Source organism: Microcaecilia unicolor, chromosome 3 (genome assembly GCF_901765095.1).
Source record: "Microcaecilia unicolor chromosome 3, aMicUni1.1, whole genome shotgun sequence".
Taxonomy (NCBI): Eukaryota; Metazoa; Chordata; class Amphibia; order Gymnophiona; family Siphonopidae; genus Microcaecilia; species Microcaecilia unicolor.
Window position 1 is genome coordinate 486,572,248 of NC_044033.1, and position 18,567 is coordinate 486,590,814.

Genomic DNA, 18,567 nt, shown 5'->3' on the forward strand with positions numbered 1-18,567 from the left:
TTCTCGCCCAGCGTCTTACTGATGGTTTTGTAGCCCATTCCAGCCTTGTGCAGGTGTATGATCTTGTCCCTGACATCCTTAGACAGCTCCTTGCTCTTGGCCATTTTGTAGAGGTTAGAGTCTGACTGATTCACTGAGTCTGTAGACAGGTGTCTTTCATACAGGTGACCATTGCCGACAGCTGTCTGTCATGCAGGTAACGAGTTGATTTGGAGCATCTACCTGGTCTGTAGGGGCCAGATCTCTTACTGGTTGGTGGGGGATCAAATACTTATTTCCCTTTGCAGAATGCAAATAAATTCATATACTTTCCACAATGTGATTTTCCGGATTTAATTTGTGATGTGCTATCTCTCACTGTTACCAATAACCTACCCTTCAATTATGGGCTGCTCATGTCTTTGTCAGTGGGCAAACTTACAAAATCAGCAAGGGATCAAATACTTATTTCCACCACTGTAGTTCTTCTTCTTAACATACTAGTTCTACAATATTTGTACATTTCTTAGACTACATTTAGAAATTTAAATTAAAAAAATAAAACCTACATGAAAGCTGCACATTTACTTTAGTGAACTACAAGTTATAACAGACAACGTTTTAATTTTCAACATCTAGTTTAATATAAAGAGCCAGCTAAAAAGAACAGTAGAAAGCAAATTTGGCATAGGTTGCTCAATGTGCAACAGTGGCAAAGAAAGCAAACTGAATTTTAGGAATAGAAAACGAAACAGAGGTCATCGTGTCTGTGCTGCTCCATGATGCAATTCTGGTAATCGCATTCCAGAAAAAAAGATTATAGCAGAATTAGAAAAAGTTCAGAGGTTGACCACAATGATAAAGGAAACAAAATGACTCTTAAGAATGGCGGTTAAAAAGGTTAGGAATCTTCAGCATGGAAAAAACACGGCCAAGGGAGATATGACAGAGATCTAGAAAATCCTATGTAGAGTTGAACAGGTAAATAGAAATCAGTTATTTATCCTTCCAAAAAGTACAAACACTAGGGGGCACACAATGAAGCTACTAATAGCAGAAAATATTTTTTCACTCAATGCGCAAGTAAGCTATGGAATTTGTTGTCGGAGGATGTAGTAGTATAGCTGGGTTTAAAAAAGGTTTGAACAGTTTCCTGGAGGAAAATTCCAAAAACTACTATTAAGGGTGTTTGGAGAAATCCACTACTCATCCCAGGAATAAGAAGCATGGAATTTATTTATTTATTGCATTTGTATCCCACATTTTCCCACCTCTTTGCAGGCTCAATGTGGCTTACAATACATCAAAATAGTGGAAATAAGAAGAGAATAGACATTTGGTATTATAGAAAGTTTTTGGGTTACATGATAATGTTAGAACATGATAGTAATATAATAAGAAAATATTATGAGACAATTGGGTACATGTGGGGGAGTTCACATGTGTTGATCTTTGTGGTATGTCTTGTTAAAGAGATGGGTCTTCAGTAGTTTGCGGAAGTTGGTTAGCTCATAGATCGTCTTTAGGTTGCGTGGCAGCGCGTTCCAGAATTGTGTGCTCAAATAGGAAAGGTTGATGCGTGTGTTAGTTTGTATTTTAGACCTTTACAATTGGGGAAATGAAGATTAAGGAATGTGCGAGAATTTTTTAGCATTCCTGGTAAGTCGATCAGGTCTGACATGTAGGCTGGGGCAATAATCTACTTTTTGGGATCCTCCCAGATACTTGTGACCTGGATTGGCCACAAGGATACTGAGCTTGAGGGACCTTAGATCTGACCCACTATGGTGATTTCTTATGTTCATTTGAGCTATATTCATGGTTTGGTGCAATAGGCTTTAGAAGAACACATGGGCAAGAAATATGCACATTGAAAGACTGCATCTACTTTTATGTGATCAATGCACAGGCGCTTTTGAGAGCATTGTCTGGGTGGGGCTGAGGCAGAATTGTAAAGTACAGGTATACGTTGTAAAATACGCATGTAAATGCCTAAAGCATATGCACACATTTATACCGGCATTGGAACAGGCTTAAATTTACTACTACTACTATTTAGCATTTCTATAGCGCTACAAGGCATACGCAGCGCTGCACAAACATAGAAGAAAGACAGTCCCTGCTCAAAGAGCTTACAATCTAATAGACAAAAACTAAATAAAGCAAGCAAATCAAATCAATTAATGTGAACGGGAAGGAAGAGAGGAGGGTAGGTGGAGGCGAGTGGTTACAAGTGGTTACGAGTCAAAAGCAATGTTAAAGAGGTGGGCTTTCAGTCTAGATTTAAAGGTGGCCAAGGAAGGGGCAAGACGTAGGGGCTCAGGAAGTTTATTCCAGGCGTAGAGTGCAGCGAGACAGAAGGCGGGAAGTCTGGAGTTGGCAGTAGTGGAGAAGGGAACAGATAAGAAGGATTTATCCATGGAGCGGAGTGCACGGGAAGGGGTGAAGGGAAGGGCGAGTGTGGAGAGATACTGGGGAGCAGCAGAGTGAATACATTTATAGGTTAGTAGAAGAAGTTTGAACAGGATGCGAAGACGGATAGGGAGCCAGTGAAGGGTCTTGAGGAGGGGGTAGTATGAGTAAAGCGACCCTGGCGGAAGATGAGACGGGCAGAAGAGTTTTGAACCGACTGGAGAGGGGAGAGGTGACTAAGTGGGAGGCCAGCAAGAAGCAGATTGCAGTAGTCTAAACGAGAGGTGACAAGGGTGTGGATGAGGGTTTTGGTAGAGTGCTCGGAAAGAAAGGGGCGGATTTTACGGATGTTGTAAAGAAAGAAACGACAGGTCTTGGCGGTCTGCTGGATATGAGCAGAGAAGGAGAGAGAAGAGTCAAAGATGACCCCAAGGTTTCGAGCTGAGGAGACAGGGAGAATGAGAGAGCCATCAACAGAAATAGAAAACGGGGGGAGCGGGGAGGTGGGTTTGGGGGGGAAAATGAGAAGCTCGGTTTTGGTCATATTTAATTTCAGGTGGCGTTGAGACATCCAGGCAGCAATGTCAGACAAGCACACTGAAACTTTGGTTTGGATGCAAGGTGAGATATCAGGGGTAGAAAGGTAGATTTGGGAGTCATCAGCATAGAGATGGTAGGAAAAGCCATAGGATGAGATTAATGAACCAAGGGAAGAAGTGTAGATAGAAAAGAGGAGGGGACCAAGAACAGAACCCTGAGGTACGCCGACAGGCAGAGGGATAGAAGTAGAAGAGGATCCACCAGAGTGAACACTAAAGGTGCGGAGGGAGAGGTAGGAAAAGAACCAGGAAAGGACAGAGCCCTGGAATCCAAGTGAGGACAGGGTATCGAGAAGTATGCTGTGATCGACAGTGTCAAAAGCAGCAGAAAGATCAAGAAGAATGAGGATGGAATATTGACCTCTGGATTTAGCCAGTAATAGGTCATTGGAGACTTTAGTAAGCGCAGTTTCGGTTGAGTGGAGAGGGCGAAAACCAGATTGTAATGGGTCAAGAATAGCATTTGAGGAGAGAAAATCTAGGCAGCGGCGGTGAACAGCACGCTCAAGTAATTTGGAGAGAAAAGGAAGGAGGGAGATGGGTCGGTAATTAGAGGGACAAGTAGGGTCAAGTGAAGGCTTCTTAAGGAGAGGTGTGACCACAGCATGTTTAAAGGCAGCAGGGACAGTCGCAGTGGAAAGTGAGAGGTTGAGAATGTGACAGATAAAAGGAATAAGAGCAGGAGAGATGGCATTAAGAAGGTGGGTGGGAATGGGATCAGAGGAACAGGTGGTACATTTTGAGGAAGAAAGGAGAAGTGTAGTTTCCTCAATAGTAACTTCAGGAAAGGAGGAAAGGGAATGAGGGGAAGGAGAGAGAGGGGAAAGGACTAGTGGAGGGAGAGCTGGTGAGGTAGAGAAAGCAAGGTTTATCTTTTGAACCTTGTTGTGAAAGAATTCAGCAAGGGTCTGAGGAGATAATGAAGGGGGAGTTGGGGGCACCTTGAGGAGAGAGTTCAATGTGGTGAAGAGAAGTCGAGGATTAGAGCCAAGAGAGTTGGTCAGTTGGATATAATAATCCTGTTTGGCACGTAAAAGAGCAGATTGGAAGGAGGTCAGCATGAACTTAAAGTGTAAGAAATCAGCAAGGGCCCGAGATTTCCGCCAGAGGCGTTCGGCGGAGTGGGTACAGGAACGTAGGTAGCGGATATTAGAAGTCAGCCAAGGTTGGGGTTTTGTACGCCTTACAGGGCGGGTCATCAAAGGTGCAAGAGTGTCTAAGGCAGAGGATAGAGTATTGTTGTAAGAAGAAACAGCCTCGTTGACAGACGTGGACGGTGCCACAGTAGAGAGGAGGTTTGAAACATGGGAGGATAGAGATGAAGGGTCAATATCGTGAAGATTCCTAGATAAATTAGATAGGATAGGACGGGACTGGGAGGGAGGAGATTTAAGTGTGAAAGTTATAAGATGGTGATCAGAGGAGGGATGATCAGAGGCAAGGAAACTAGAAGGTGAACAGTTGGAGGAGAAGATGAGATCAAGACAGTGACCATTTTGATGAGTGGGGGAGGTGGAGCACAGTTGGAGATTAAAGGAGGACGTTAAAGCGAGTAACTTGGAAATATAAGAGTTGGAAGGATCATTAGCAGGAATATTAAAGTCACCAAGGATGAGAGAGGGGGAGAAAGGATCATGGAAGAAGGCAAGCCAGGCGTCAAAGTCACTGAGAAAGGATGAAAGGGACTTATGAGGGGGACGATAAATGACCGCTATTCGAAGAGGCAGAGGAGAGAAAAGGCGGATAGAGTGGACTTCAAAGGAGGAAAAACAGTGAGATTGAGGTGGAAGAAGGGGTTGAAATCTGGAGGAGGGAGAGAGAAGTAGTCCAACACCGCCCCCACGGTCAGCAGGGCGAGGAGTATGTGAAAATAGATAACTGCCATGGCACAGGGCTGCGACTGAAGCAGAGTCATCAGGGCAGAGCCAGGTTTCTGTTATGGCGAGCAGATGGAGGTGACGCGAGATAAAGAGGTCCTGGATATAGGGGAGTTTGTTACAGATAGAGCGGGCATTCCATAGGGCGCAAGAGAAGGGCAGAGAACAGGAGGGGAGTAGAGGAATAGAGATGAGGTTAGAGAGGTCACGGTGAGATCTGTAGAGTTTAGATAATAGTTGGTGAGGAGGGCCAGGATTGGGATTGATGTCACCAGCTGAGAGTAAAAGAAGGAGTAAAAGAGAGCGGAGGAGAGTAGGAGAGGTGTGGCCACGAAGGCGTTGAAGGCGAGAGGTATTTAGGTGGAATGGGGAAGGCAAAATGGAGGGAAGAAAGAGACGGAGATTAAAAGCCAAGAGGGAGGAAGAGGGGTAGGAGAGAAGGTGAGGTGATGAAGTCAATGGATGGGAAGTGAGTTCCTGTAGCGGAGAGAGGTAGGGGGTGAGGGAAAAGATTAGGAAGGGACAGAGCTAGGAAGAGAATGTGAATAGGGGCCATAAACGATTAAGGTACTTTAGCAACTGGAAAAAGATTAGATGTAAAGAGAAAAAAGCCCCGCACGCCTAACGGCGCGCGGCACCTAGAGCGGAGGCCCTGAGTGGATCGGGGTGGACCTGGGTGTCACCCCGGAGAAGGCTGTAAGGATATGCAGATGAGCTGCAAGTCCTCCACAGCACCTGAAAGGCAGCCGGTGGTAGAGGTGGGCACCTCTCAGCTGAGGAAAGGCTTACCAGGGGTTAGGCCGAAGCCTAAGTTTATTTTACAAAGAGGCATATTTTCAAAGCACTTAGCCTTCCAAAGTTCCATAGAAACCTATGGAACTTTGGAAGGCTAAGTGCTTTGAAAATATGCAAAGTCACCCAGAAGGTTATGCCAAGTATATGAGATGGAGCATTGGCAGCAAATTCCTGAAAGAAAAAAATGTAGTAGTCAATCAGCTTATGGTTTTTGAACTTTTATTCAGCATACTGTTTCTGGCACCGTTGTGCTTCTAATGTGTTTATTTTCACTGAAGGTCCATCAATTTTTGATATGATGTGCTCGTGTGCGGGTGGTTTGGGACTGGGTTTTTATTGTATATGTACATTTTCTGAGTTGTGGGTATGGGGGGGGGGGGGGGGGGGGGGGAGTGGAGAGTGCATCTGGTGTAAGGGCTCAGGACCTTTATTGCCCATTTGGGGTCTCCTGCTGTTTTACTTTTTGGTGTACATTTAATCAGTGGGTGGGGGCTAAGGAACTTCCTTTATAGCTTCTATTACTTCTAGTTCTATGAGTGCTGATTTGAAAGTTCTTACTTGCAATGTTAGGTAGCTAAATTCTCCTTACAAAAGACACTTTTTGTTTCAGGAATTGCTCCAGGTACAATGCTGTTTTATTGAGACTCGCTTCTTGAAGCAACACGAGAGTTTGTTAACTCACCTGCGCTATCCAATTCTTTTTTGTGCTTCTGATGTGCATGGTGTTAAGAAGGGTGGTGTGACCATCCTGTTTAATTCATCGGTTCAGGTCCAGACCCAGGCCCAGGCCCAACACACTAAGCATGATCCAGAGGGTTGCTATCTTTTGTTACATATTCTATTAGATGTACTGATAGTCTCTGTCTATGTTCCTAATGAACATCAAGATCAGTTTTTTGCCCAGCTTCATTGTTTTGCAGTCCTTTGCAAAGGGTAAATTGATTCTGGCGTGTGATTGTAATGATTCAATGCATCCTGCTCTGGATTGCTCAGGCACACCATCTGCTACTGACCATAAAGTGTCTCATGCTTTAGCACAATAGGCAGAAGGACTGGGGCTGTTCGATATGTGGAACATGGGTCACCCTGAACATCAGGCTCATACTTTTTAATTTCATTCTCATGGTACTTATTCTAGACTAGATTACATATTTTTGAGTAAGACATTATCTGATATGGGAAGCATCTCAACTATAGGGCACATTACTATCTCTGACCATGCCCTGGTGTGGGTTACAATCCCAACTTTAAGGGAGGAGGATAGGGATCAATGGTGGACACTAAATTGGCATTGGTATCTCTCCCAAATCATTCTTTGCTTCAGTCTTCACCAAGGAAGATGTGGGAGAGATACAACTGCCAGAAACGGTATTCAGTTATGACGAGTCAGAGAAACTGAATCAAACCTCTCTTAAACCTTGAAGATGTAATAGGGCAATTTGACAAACTGAAGAGTACCAACTCACCTGAACCAGAAGGTATACATTCCAGAGTTTTGATAGAATTGAAAAATGAACTTGCAGAACTATTGTTAGTAATATGTAATATCTTTCAAATCAAGCATGGTACCAGAAGACTGGAGGGTGGCCAATGTAATGACAATTTTTTAAAAAGGTTCCAGAGGTGATCTGGGAAATTAGAGACCGTTGAGTAGAGATTATTATAAAGAACAAAATTACAGAGCATATAAATAAGCATGGATTAATGAAACAAAGCCAACATGGATTTAGTGAAGGAAAATCTTGCCTCACCAATCTACTATATTTCTTTGAAGGGGTGAACAAACATGTAGATAACGGTGCGTTGGCTGATATTGTGTATCTGTATTTTCAAAAGGGATTTGACAAAGTACCTCATGAAAGACTTCTGAGGAAATTAGAAAGTCAAGGGATAGGAGGTAATGTGCTATTGTGCATTAAAAACTGGTTAAAAGATATAAAAAAAAGAGTAGGGTTAAATGGTCAGTATTCTCAATGGAGCAGGGTAGATAGCAGGGTTCCCCAGGGGTCTGTGCTGGAACTGCTGCTTTTTATCATATTTATACATGATCTAGAGATGGGAATAACTAGTGAGGTAATTAAATTTGCTGATGACACAAAGTTATTCAAAGTTGTTAAATCAAAAGAGGCCTGTGAAAAATTGCAAGAGCACCTTAAAAGACTGGGAGACTGGGTATCCAAATGGCAGATGACTTTTGATGTGATCAAAGCAAAGTGATGCATGTGGGAAAGAGGAACCCAAACTATAGCCACATGATCCAAGGTTCCACATTAGGAATCACCGACCAGGAAAAGGATCTAGGTGTCATCGCTGATGATATGTTGAAAACCTCTGCTCAGTGAGCAATGGCGGCTAACAAAGCAAATAGAATGTTAGGTATTATTAGGAAATTTACTTGTTCCAACTGGGCAAACGCCTTTGACGGTACTATGTAAGCCACATTGAGCCTGCAAATAGGTGGAAAAATGTGGGGTACAAATGCAACAAATAAATAAATAAAAGTTAGGTATTACTAGGAAAGGAATAAAAAGCAAAAATGAGAATCTTATGCCTTAGTATCAATCCATGGTGCGACTGCACCTCGAATACTGTGTGCAACTCTGGTCACCACAGCTCAAAAAAAAAAGATATAATGGAATCAGAAAAGATGCAGATGTGTTTTGGTCCTTTTTCTTTTATGTTTTTAATGGAGTTCCTTTATGTTGCCTATTCCGATTTGACTTGCTATGCAAATAATGCCAGTATAGAAAAACAAACGATAAAGGGTATGGGATGACTTTTCTATGAGGAAAAGCTAAAGTGGCTAGCAGGCTCATTTTCAGAGGAGATGGACGTCCATCTTCCCACATAAATCGATACTTGGAAATCCATCGTCCAGAGACATCCAAATCAGTTTAATTGAAACCCGATTTTGGACATCTCTAGCAAAAGTCCGTCACAAGGATGTCCAAATCTCAAGGGGGCATATCGGAGGTGTGGTGAAAGCGGGACTTGGACGTTCCTAAGACTTGGACATCTTTGAACCATAATGGAAAAAAGCAGAGATGCTCATGACCAACACTTGGACGTTTTCACCCGCACGTGTTTTTATTACAAATAAAGCACAAAAAGGTGCCCGAAATGACCAGATGATCACTGGAGGGAATCGGGGAAGACCTCCCATTACTCCCCCAGTAGTCACTAACCCCCTCCCACCCTCTAAACACAGAATTAAAAATATTATGTGCTAGCCTCTATGCCAGCCTCAAATGTCATACTCAGGTCCATGACAGCGCATGCAGGTCCCTGGAGCAGTTTTAGTGGGTGCATTGCACTTCAGACAGGCGAACCCGGGCCTATACCCCCCTACCTGTTACATTTGTGGAGGAAACAGCGAGCCCTCCAAAACCCACCAGAAACCCTCTATACCCACATATAGATGCCCCCCTTCACCCATAAGGGCTATGGTAGTGGTGTACAGTTGGGAGTAGTGGGTTTTGGAGGGCTCAGCACACAAGGTAAGGGAGTTATGTACCTTGGAGCATTTTATGAAGTCCACTGCAGTGCCCCCTAGGGTGCCCAATTGTTGTCCTGACATGTCAGAGGGACCAGTGCACTAGAAATGCTGGTTCCTCCCACATCCAAATGACTGCGCTGCTCCAAGCGCAAGTGACTGCACAGCAATCCTAGAAACTGGAGAAAGTGAATACTGAGCTTCAAGAAATGGGGACTTTAGAAATTGCACTGGTTAAAGATAATAATTTCCTGCATAAACGAATGGAATACCTGGAGAACCAGGCTAGGAGACTTAACCTTAGGTTTCTTAACTTCCCCAAATCTCCTTTAATTTCCCCTTTGGAAATGGTGAAAAAATATATGGTAGACGTTCTTGGAATGGATAAGGACTCACTACCTCTCATTACACGGGCCTATTACATCTGGAACCCGAAGGGGACTGATGGAAACCCCCCAGAAGTGGGGGATGGAATGAATCTTACTTCCTTCCTGGAAAGTTCACTGGAAATAATAACTCAGACGTCAACTATGCTGGTCACTTTTGTGCTGGAGCCTTACCGCAATGCTGTTTTAAGACTTTCCTTAAGACACTTAGAAAACTTGTTTTTGGGCTCAAAGGTCCGAATTTTCCCCGATCTCTCGAGGCCTACACAAGTGAGGCGCAGGGCTTTTTTGGAGCAGCGCCCTAGAGCATTGGCACTGGGAGTAAACTTTGTATTACGATTTCCTTGTATTTGTAATGTATTGCTTGAGGGTAAACATTTTCAGTTTGTAGACCCAAAACAGTTAAAAGAATTTCTTGATGCTAGAGCTGATGTGAATGTTGTATGCCTTCCCTAAATAGCAGGCTAGGGTCGGTAACCCGAGGTAGCAACCGCTAGATTATTTTCTTTAATCCTTTTTAGACTTTTGAATTCTTGGAATCTAATTTCTTTACTTGTGGATGAATAGGCTGTTAAGAATTTTTCTTTACTTTAATTGTATCTTAAATTTCCTCTGTATAATAATACCGATTGCATATTCACATTGTGTAGTGAAATATTGAAATTTATTAATAAAGGAAAGAAAAAAAAGAAAAGGGTGAATTCCGTGGATAGGACTGGAATATGCTGGTAGGGAGTTCTGGATGCCGCAGGAGAGTAACAGGGTGTGGGGTGAAGTTGAGGCAATACTCCTGAGAAGACAATGTCCAGGGCCCATTGCTCAGAGGTGATAGCTTACCAAGGAGGAAGAAAGAAAGCTGTCTCTCTCTCCCAGAAAGGCAGCATGTCAAAAGCTGGGGGTGGATTTTAGAGAGGGCAGCTGAGTTGCGGTACCTGGCTTCTGTTCCTTGGATCTCTGCTATGCTGAATAGGGCTGCTGCTGGAGACAATGTGGATTAGACTTAGTATAGGGAATGAAGCGTCTGCATGGGTAGTACTGTTGGAAAAATTGCTGGTGGAAGGAGCAGATGTAGCCAGCAGAGAACGTCCAGTATTGCTGTGTCTGATCTGGTAGGTGAGAAGAGAGTTCACGAATGATTGAGACACGGTATTCCTTACTTTCTCTCCAAATAGGCTGTCCCCAAGGCAGGAAGCTTTAGTCAAGCGGTAATGAAGATCATCTTGGAGATCAGAGGCTTTCAGACAGGCCATTCAGCGAGTGTGCCCACTGCCACTGTTTGGGAGGTAATATCATACGCGTCATAATTGTTTTTGATCAAATGATAGCTGGATTCTTAAAGGGCAAACTGAAATTGGGTCATACTTTCCGGGGAAGCCCCCTCCAGCTGTTGCAAGACAGAATGCTGGAAATGAAGGATCTGCAGCTGATGAGCAATGATGTTTGAAAACATGTTTGGTGTGGTAGTTATTATCATGGCCTAGAGCCTTTAAAACCTTTTATTTGAGCTCCACACACTTGGAGGTAGTGAAAATAGAGTGAAGCTTCTACCAGCTGGAGAGTTGAAAGATCATGCAAAACTTGATGGACTGGGAGCGCACTGAGCTCCCTAGGAGGGGCCTGACAAGAATGGAGGATGGCTTGAAAGTCCTTCTTGCCTGCAGGTGTATTGATCTGGTTGGGAGACCGATGAAAGTGGAAACCATCTGGAGGAACATGGGGTAGGAGTATTCCTTGGTGAGGTCTGCGGCTTAGGAGGAGGGGAAAGTGGTTCCGGTGCAGGATCCCTTCAGTGTCCAATCAGACATGGCGGAGGTGTGGCGAGAACAGGAAGACAGATGCACAGGGTCCCCAGATGGAGGTACTGAGTGGATCCTGCAGCGTAGTACAGAGGTCCTGCTGACCATAGAGGTCTGGCGAAGAGGAGGGCTGAGAGGGTTTCTCAGGCCATACCAGCTCTGGTGTTGCAGAGGTGGTGGGGCTGGAGTAGGAAATGGGTTGAGGAGAAAGGCACTGTCCTGTACAAAGTTTTGTAGGAGCTGCAGAAAAAGCACAGCAGGAGGTGCAAGTCCAATTTTAGGTGGGGGGGGGGGGGGGGGGGACTGGCCTATTTTGGAGGAGGAACATTGGAGAGGTCTAGAATGGCAGGCCATTTTGATTTGGAATGTGCCTTTGCCAGGCCACAATGCTGCAGGGAAGGGGCCTCATGCTGCACATGCTGAGTGCCCTTACCTTTGTCAGAGAAAGATTTTTCTTTCCTGAGTGCTGAACATGGCTGTCCGACCAAGAATGGGACTCCTGGGAGTTTACTGCACTGTGATTGAAGACGGGGTGGGGATGGAGCAACAGTATGTGGACCGGTGCTAGTGCCCCGTTGGATGATCCCATGCACGCCGCTTGTGCGGGCACAGGGAAGGTCGTTGGTCTGTGAGTCACAGTTCTGTGGGTCACCTCCACCAGCGGTGTCAAAGCAGGGCCCTGGGGGAAGGGAGAAGCTTAAGTGGTCATTGGTCTGTGATGCACCTCCCCCAGCAGTGCCAAAGCAGGGCCCTGGGGGAAGGGAGAAGCTTAAGCGGCTGCCAGAGGTTCAGAAGGTTCCAAAGGTGCAGAGGGAGAGGAGTCTCTTGCAGAGAAAGCTACCAATGGTTTGAGCAGTCCTTGATCTTCCCCTTTTAATGCAGTATTTGGTTGATCCTCTTTGTTCTGGCGTCTATCATGTTTTCTTTAAACTGGATTGTCTAGTCTATTATGTATATTCTGGAATGTTATTTATTTTTTATTCAATGTGTGTGTGAGGAGACGGCCAATCTGTGACTGACCAGTAACAGTCGAAGAAAAAAACTGAGGGAAGGAGCATTCCAGACGCTGGAACTCCCATACATGCCCAGTAAGCTTAAAGCTTTACTACAGCTAGGGGAGAGCACTGACACTCAGGATCAGTCCAAGGACTTCCATTTCCTCTGCTTGCCTCCAGTGAATATGGGTTATCGGGTGGCCGACAGGCTTACTGGAATATAACTGGGAGGATGGAGGCTGGTTTGCTTGAAAATAAACTGGGGGAGGAGGTGGCTGACTGGAATTATGGGATGAAGGGTACGGGCTGATGTGGCCAATTTAAGGAAGCAAGGACATGGTGAGACAGGGAATGGAAACTGGTGAGGAGGAATGGGCTAAAAGAGAAAGACAATGACAATAGGGTAGGGTGAAAAGGGGTGGAGAGAGACAGAGATATCGAGAGACTGTGTGGGGAGGGTGGTTGCTGAACGTGTATTCCTGTCAGTGCTCTGCAGGGGTGCATTACAGACCTGATTTACTAAACTTTGTTTCTGTTACACACAGAATGGAAAAACAACCTTAGTAAATCAAGCCCTAAAGGAACTGTGGTAGACATCAGAAGAGATCTCCCTCGGCCTCCATTCCTAACAGTGGAAACAATGGGGGCAAAAGAGGTCTCGGTCACTGGCTCCTAAATTCAAAGAAAATTTGTCAAGGTCTGATTTAAGATTTGTGGCAACTAAAAGGATGCCACAAAAACATCAGCAACAAATGGAGTAGCCAGCTAATAGTTAGAGAGCTAGGGAAGCCAATACTCAAATCTCAATGATGCTCTGTTGTGAACTTGGGAAGTCATATCACCCTCCAACGCCTCAGGTACAAACTCACATTGTACTGTAATGCACAGCACCATGAGATACCGAGGGAAAGGTGAACACTAATTAAGAATAAATAGTTAATAGGTGATATAAAATCGCTTCTCACAAAACTCAAAGGTAAGCCTTTACAAGAAACCACTATTATAATCAAGAGTAACCTCTGGAATGAGGTAGCATAGGATGAAGGTGAAAGGGGACAGCCTCAGGAGTAACCTAAGGAAATATTTTTTCATGGAAAAAGTAGTGAATGCATGGCACAGTCTCCTGGTACAGCTGGTGGAGACAAAGACTGTATCTGAATTAAAGAAAGCTTCGAACAAGAACATACTATCTCTAAGGGAAAGGAAGGGCAGACTGGGCAGCTTCAAGAAGAAAATCCTGGAGAAGGACCGCGATGGACTGGAAAAGTACAAATGAGAATGACGTGGATAGAGCACCGTTCATGGAAGAGAGTGTGTATGAACAACTTGAAAAGCTAAAGGTGGACAAAGCCATGGGACCGGACGGGATCCACCCCAGGATATTGAGGGAGCTCAGAGAGGATCTGGCAGGTCCTCTTAAAGATTTGTTTAATAAATCCTTGCAGACGGGAGAGGTTCCGAGGGATTGGAGAATGGTGGATGTGGTCCCTCTTCACAAAAGTGGTGATAGGGAAGAAGCTGGAAACTACAGGCCGGTAAGCCTCACTTCGGTTATTGGAAAAGTAATGGAAGCGATGCTGAAGGAAAGCATAGTGAATTTCCTGGAAGCCAATAAGTTGCAAAATCCGAGACAACATGGTTTTACCAAAGGGAAATCGTGCCAAACGAATCTCATTGAATTCTTTGATTGGGTGACAGGAGAACTGAATCAGGGACGAGCTATAGACGTAATAAGTACATAAGTACTGCCATACTGGGAAAGACCAAAGGTCCATCTAGCCCAGCATCCTGTCACCGACAGTGGCCAATCCAGGTCAAGGGCACCTGGCACGCTCCCCAAACGTAAAAACATTCTAGACAAGTTATACCTAAAAATGCGGAATTTTTCCAAGTCCATTTAATAGCGGTCTATGGACTTGTCCTTTAGGAATCTATCTAACCCCTTTTTAAACTCCGTCAAGCTAACCGCCCGTACCACGTTCTCCGGCAACGAATTCCAGAGTCTAATTACACGTTGGGTGAAGAAAAATTTTCTCCGATTCGTTTTAAATTTACCACACTGTAGCTTCAATTCATGCCCTCTAGTCCTAGTATTTTTGGATAGCGTGAACAGTCGCTTCACATCCACCCGATCCATTCCACTCATTATTTTATACACTTCTATCATATCTCCCCTCAGCCGTCTCTTCTCCAAGCTGAAAAGCCCTAGCCTTCTCAGCCTCTCTTCATAGGAAAGTCGTCCCATCCCCACTATCATTTTCGTCGCCCTTCGCTGTACCTTTTCCAATTCTACTATATCTTTTTTGAGATACGGAGACCAGTACTGAACACAATACTCCAGGTGCGGTCGCACCATGGAGCGATACAACGGCATTATAACATCCGCACACCTGGACTCCATACCCTTCCTAATAACACCCAACATTCTATTCGCTTTCCTAGCCGCAGCAGCACACTGAGCAGAAGGTTTCAGCGTATCATCGACGACGACACCCAGATCCCTTTCTTGATCCGTAACTCCTAACGCGGAACCTTGCAAGACGTAGCTATAATTAGATTTCAGCAAAGCTTTTTTTTTTTTTTTTGTTACATTTGTATCCCGCACTTTCCCACTCATGGCAGGCTCAATGCGGCTTACATGGCGCAATGGAGGGTTAAGTGACTTGCCCAGAGTCACAAGGAGCTGCCTGTGCCTGAAGTGGGAATTGAACTCAGTTCCTCAGTTCCCCAGGACCAAAGTCCACCACCCTAACCACTAGGCCACTCCTCCACTCCACTTTTGACACGGTTCCCCACAGGAGACTTTTAAATAAACTGGATGGGCTGAAGATAGGACCCCAAGTGGTGAACTGGATTAGGAACTGGTTGACGGACAGACGCCAGAAGGTGGTGGTGAATGGAATTCGCTCAGAGGAGGGAAAGGCGAGTAGTGGAGTGCCACAAGGATCGGTGCTGGGGCCGATTCTTTTCAATATATTTGTGAGTGGTATTGCCGAAGGGTTAGAAGGTAAAGTTTGCCTATTTGCGGATGATACTAAGATTTGCAACAGAGTGGACACTCCAGAGGGAGTGGAAATCATGAAAAAGGATCTGAGGAAGCTGGAAGAATGGTCTAAGGTTTGACAATTAAAATTCAATGCGAAGAAATGCAAAGTGATGCACTTAGGGAGTAGAAATCCACGGGAGACGTATGTGTTAGGCGGTGAGACTCTGATAGGTACGGACGGGGAGAGGGATCGTGGGGTGATAATATCTGAGGATTTGAAGGTGAAGAAACAGTGTGACAAGGCGGTGGCCGTAGCTAGAAGGTTGTTAGGCTGTATAGAGAGAGGTGTGACCAGCAGAAGAAAGGGGGTGTTGATGCCCCTGTATAAGTCGTTGGTGAAGCCCCACCTAGAGTATTGTGTTCAGTTTTGGAAGCCGTATCTTGCTAAGGATGTAAAAAGAATTGAAGCAGTGCAAAGAAAAGCTACGAGAATGGTATGGGATTTGCGATACAAGACGTATGAGGAGAGACTTGCTGACCTGAATATGTATACTCTGTAGGAAAGGAGAAACAGGGGTGATATGATACAGACGTTCAAATATTTGAAAGGTATTAATCCACAAACGAATCTTTTCCAGAGATGCGAAGGCAGTAGAACGAGAGGACATGAAATGAGATTGAAGGGGGGCAGACTCAAGAAAAATGTCAGGAAGTATTTTTCACGGAGAGAGTTGTGGATGCTTGGAATGCCCTCCCGCGGGAGGTGGTGGATATGAAAACGGTAACGGAATTCAAACATGCGTGGGATAAACATAATGGAATCCTGCTCAGAAGGAATGGATCCTCAGAAGCTTAGCCGAGATTGGGTGGCAGAACCGGTAGTGGGAGGAAGGGATAGTGCTGGGCAGACTTATACGCTCTGTGCCAGAGCCGGTGGTGGTTGGGAGGCGAGGACAGTGCTGGGCAGACTTATACGGACTGTGCCAGAACCGGTGGTGGGAGGTGGGGCTGGTGGTTGGGGGGCGGGGATAGTGCTGGGCAGACTTATGCGGTCTGTGCCCTGAAAAAGACAAGTACAAATCAAGGTAAAGTATACACAAAAAGTGGCACATATGAGTTTATCTTGTTGGGCAGACTGGATGGACTGTGCAGGTCTTTTTCTGCCATCATCTACTATGTTACTATGGACAGGCCATAAGGTCTCTTTCTGCCTTAATTTTTTATGTTTCGCTGTTTCTTGTATTTAAAATGCCTTAAAGTGAGCAATTTTGAAAAAGTAGTTTTATTTGTTCACCTATCTAATAATTAACTGATTTGTTACACTTTGCTTTGACACTTCAGCAATTTACTAATATAATTTTTTCTTGGCTTGCAAGTCTGAATTATGACTTTATCAACATAAAATTACTTTTAATTGTGCTCCTAAAAAAAACAGATTGTACAGAAGTACAAATTTTACATTTTCCTAAGAAAATGCATTACAGCTGAAAAATTAAATATAAATACCTCATCCCCCATTTGTGGCACAAATGGACAACGTCTAGGAGCAGTATCTGTAATCCACACTGAAGGCAGCCATTCCTCCAGAGTCATGCCTTGTTCTGTAAGCTCGCCAACAGGCAGCCTCTAGCAAAAACAGGAATATGAGAATTTTTCTACCAAAACTTTAAAATTTAACTTATAAATGACTTTTCATCATAATTCATCATATAAATTTTGACAATTTCAACAAAACTTTATTATGTTTTTTTTCTCACAGTAAAAGAAAGCCTCAAACCTCAATGGAAGGCAGCCCTCATACACCATTACCTGTAAAGACGAAATGATTGTGGAGAAAAAACAGGCACAAAAACCAAAACAGGACTTGTGTTTTACATTCAATTACTGTTCCATTAATTCTGTCAGTAGCCATCTCCTGTGCAAGGAAAGTATGAACGGCTATGGAAGCAAGATGCAAAGCTGCAACTAGAAATTCCATAAAAATCTTCAAAAAAAGTTACAGAATACTTTAGTGATCTGCATATACCAAATTTAGAAGAATAATTTTTAAAGCTGCTATCATCCCCAGCTTCTTGAAATTCTACTTCTGTAGGTCCCTTGGCATAGACAGTGAGTGTGATATTGACAGAAATTATATTTTCATCAATTACTACCCCACTAATTTACAGTCCTCCCAGAATACAAATGCAGACTGACTATGGCAGGTGGTATACTCTTTGATATTGTATTTATTACAAAGGGGTCATATCACATAGGCGTGATATGCTGCATATTGCACAATATGCTACTAAGTGGTTTACAAAAATCATAGTATGATAACAGAGAGAAAAGAGAAAAAAAAAGAGGAGCAGAGGAGGAGCAGGGAGAAGGTGGAGCGGCAAGGTCTCTCAGTCGAGAGAAAGAGAATCTGACTGTAAATATGCTCAAATAACCAAGTTTTTATTTTTATTTTAAACTTTGCTAAAGAAGATTCAATTCTAACATCAAGTGGTAGTGCATTCCACAGGAAGGGTCCAGCATAACAGAATGCTATATGATTTACATCAAAATGTGAGGGGGAGTTATAACAGGACATTGATATGATCATAGTAGCTGAGAGAGAGAACAGCGTTATTAAAAGCTTAAACAAGCTGTCAGGGACCAAAAGTAATAACCCCTTGTAGACAAGGGTCAGGAGTTTGAAATTGATCCGTGCTGAGATAAGCAATCAGCATTCAGCAACTAAGAGTGTCATAACATGATCAAAACAGGCAGAGTTGTGAAGAAGTCTGAGAGCAGCAGATTTAAAAACTTAATTTAAGACATGAGAGCAGCAGGCCAGCACAGAGATTACAGTAATCCAAATGAGAGATCACAAGGACCAAAATGAGAATATGAATAAGAGAGGAAGGTAGAAAGGGTTTAACTGTATGTATCCTATAAGGTGCTAAAAAGGAGGCACATATAACTGAGCCAGTTTGTTGCCTAAATGAAAGTTCTGAATCAAAGATAGTAACATAATAGATAATGGCAGATAAAGACGTGAATGGTCCATCCAGTCTGACAATAAGATGAACTCATAGCATGTGTTACAACATAATATATATATTCCTGATCTTGCTCTATGCATGTCATTTTCAGGCATGTTGCCCATTATCAAAGTTTCTTATCTCTTTGCCAGCCTTATCTTCATTTAGAGTAATTTAAGTGGATGCATCTGGACACCATCCTATCCTACCTCCAAGAAAGCAGCTTTCCTCACCATTGACA

At 43.9% G+C, this 18,567-nt stretch overlaps 1 protein-coding gene across 1 annotated transcript in view; it reads right to left on the reverse strand.

Annotated features, from left to right (window-relative positions):
• Positions 1 to 18,567, reverse strand: part of PHIP (pleckstrin homology domain interacting protein) — an 863,049-nt gene that overhangs the window by 357,936 nt on the left and 486,546 nt on the right. Inside the window, exon 23 of the mRNA XM_030199061.1 lies at positions 16,825 to 16,944. Coding sequence (XP_030054921.1) covers positions 16,825 to 16,944 — 120 coding nt within the window. The remainder of the gene's footprint in view (positions 1 to 16,824; positions 16,945 to 18,567) is intronic.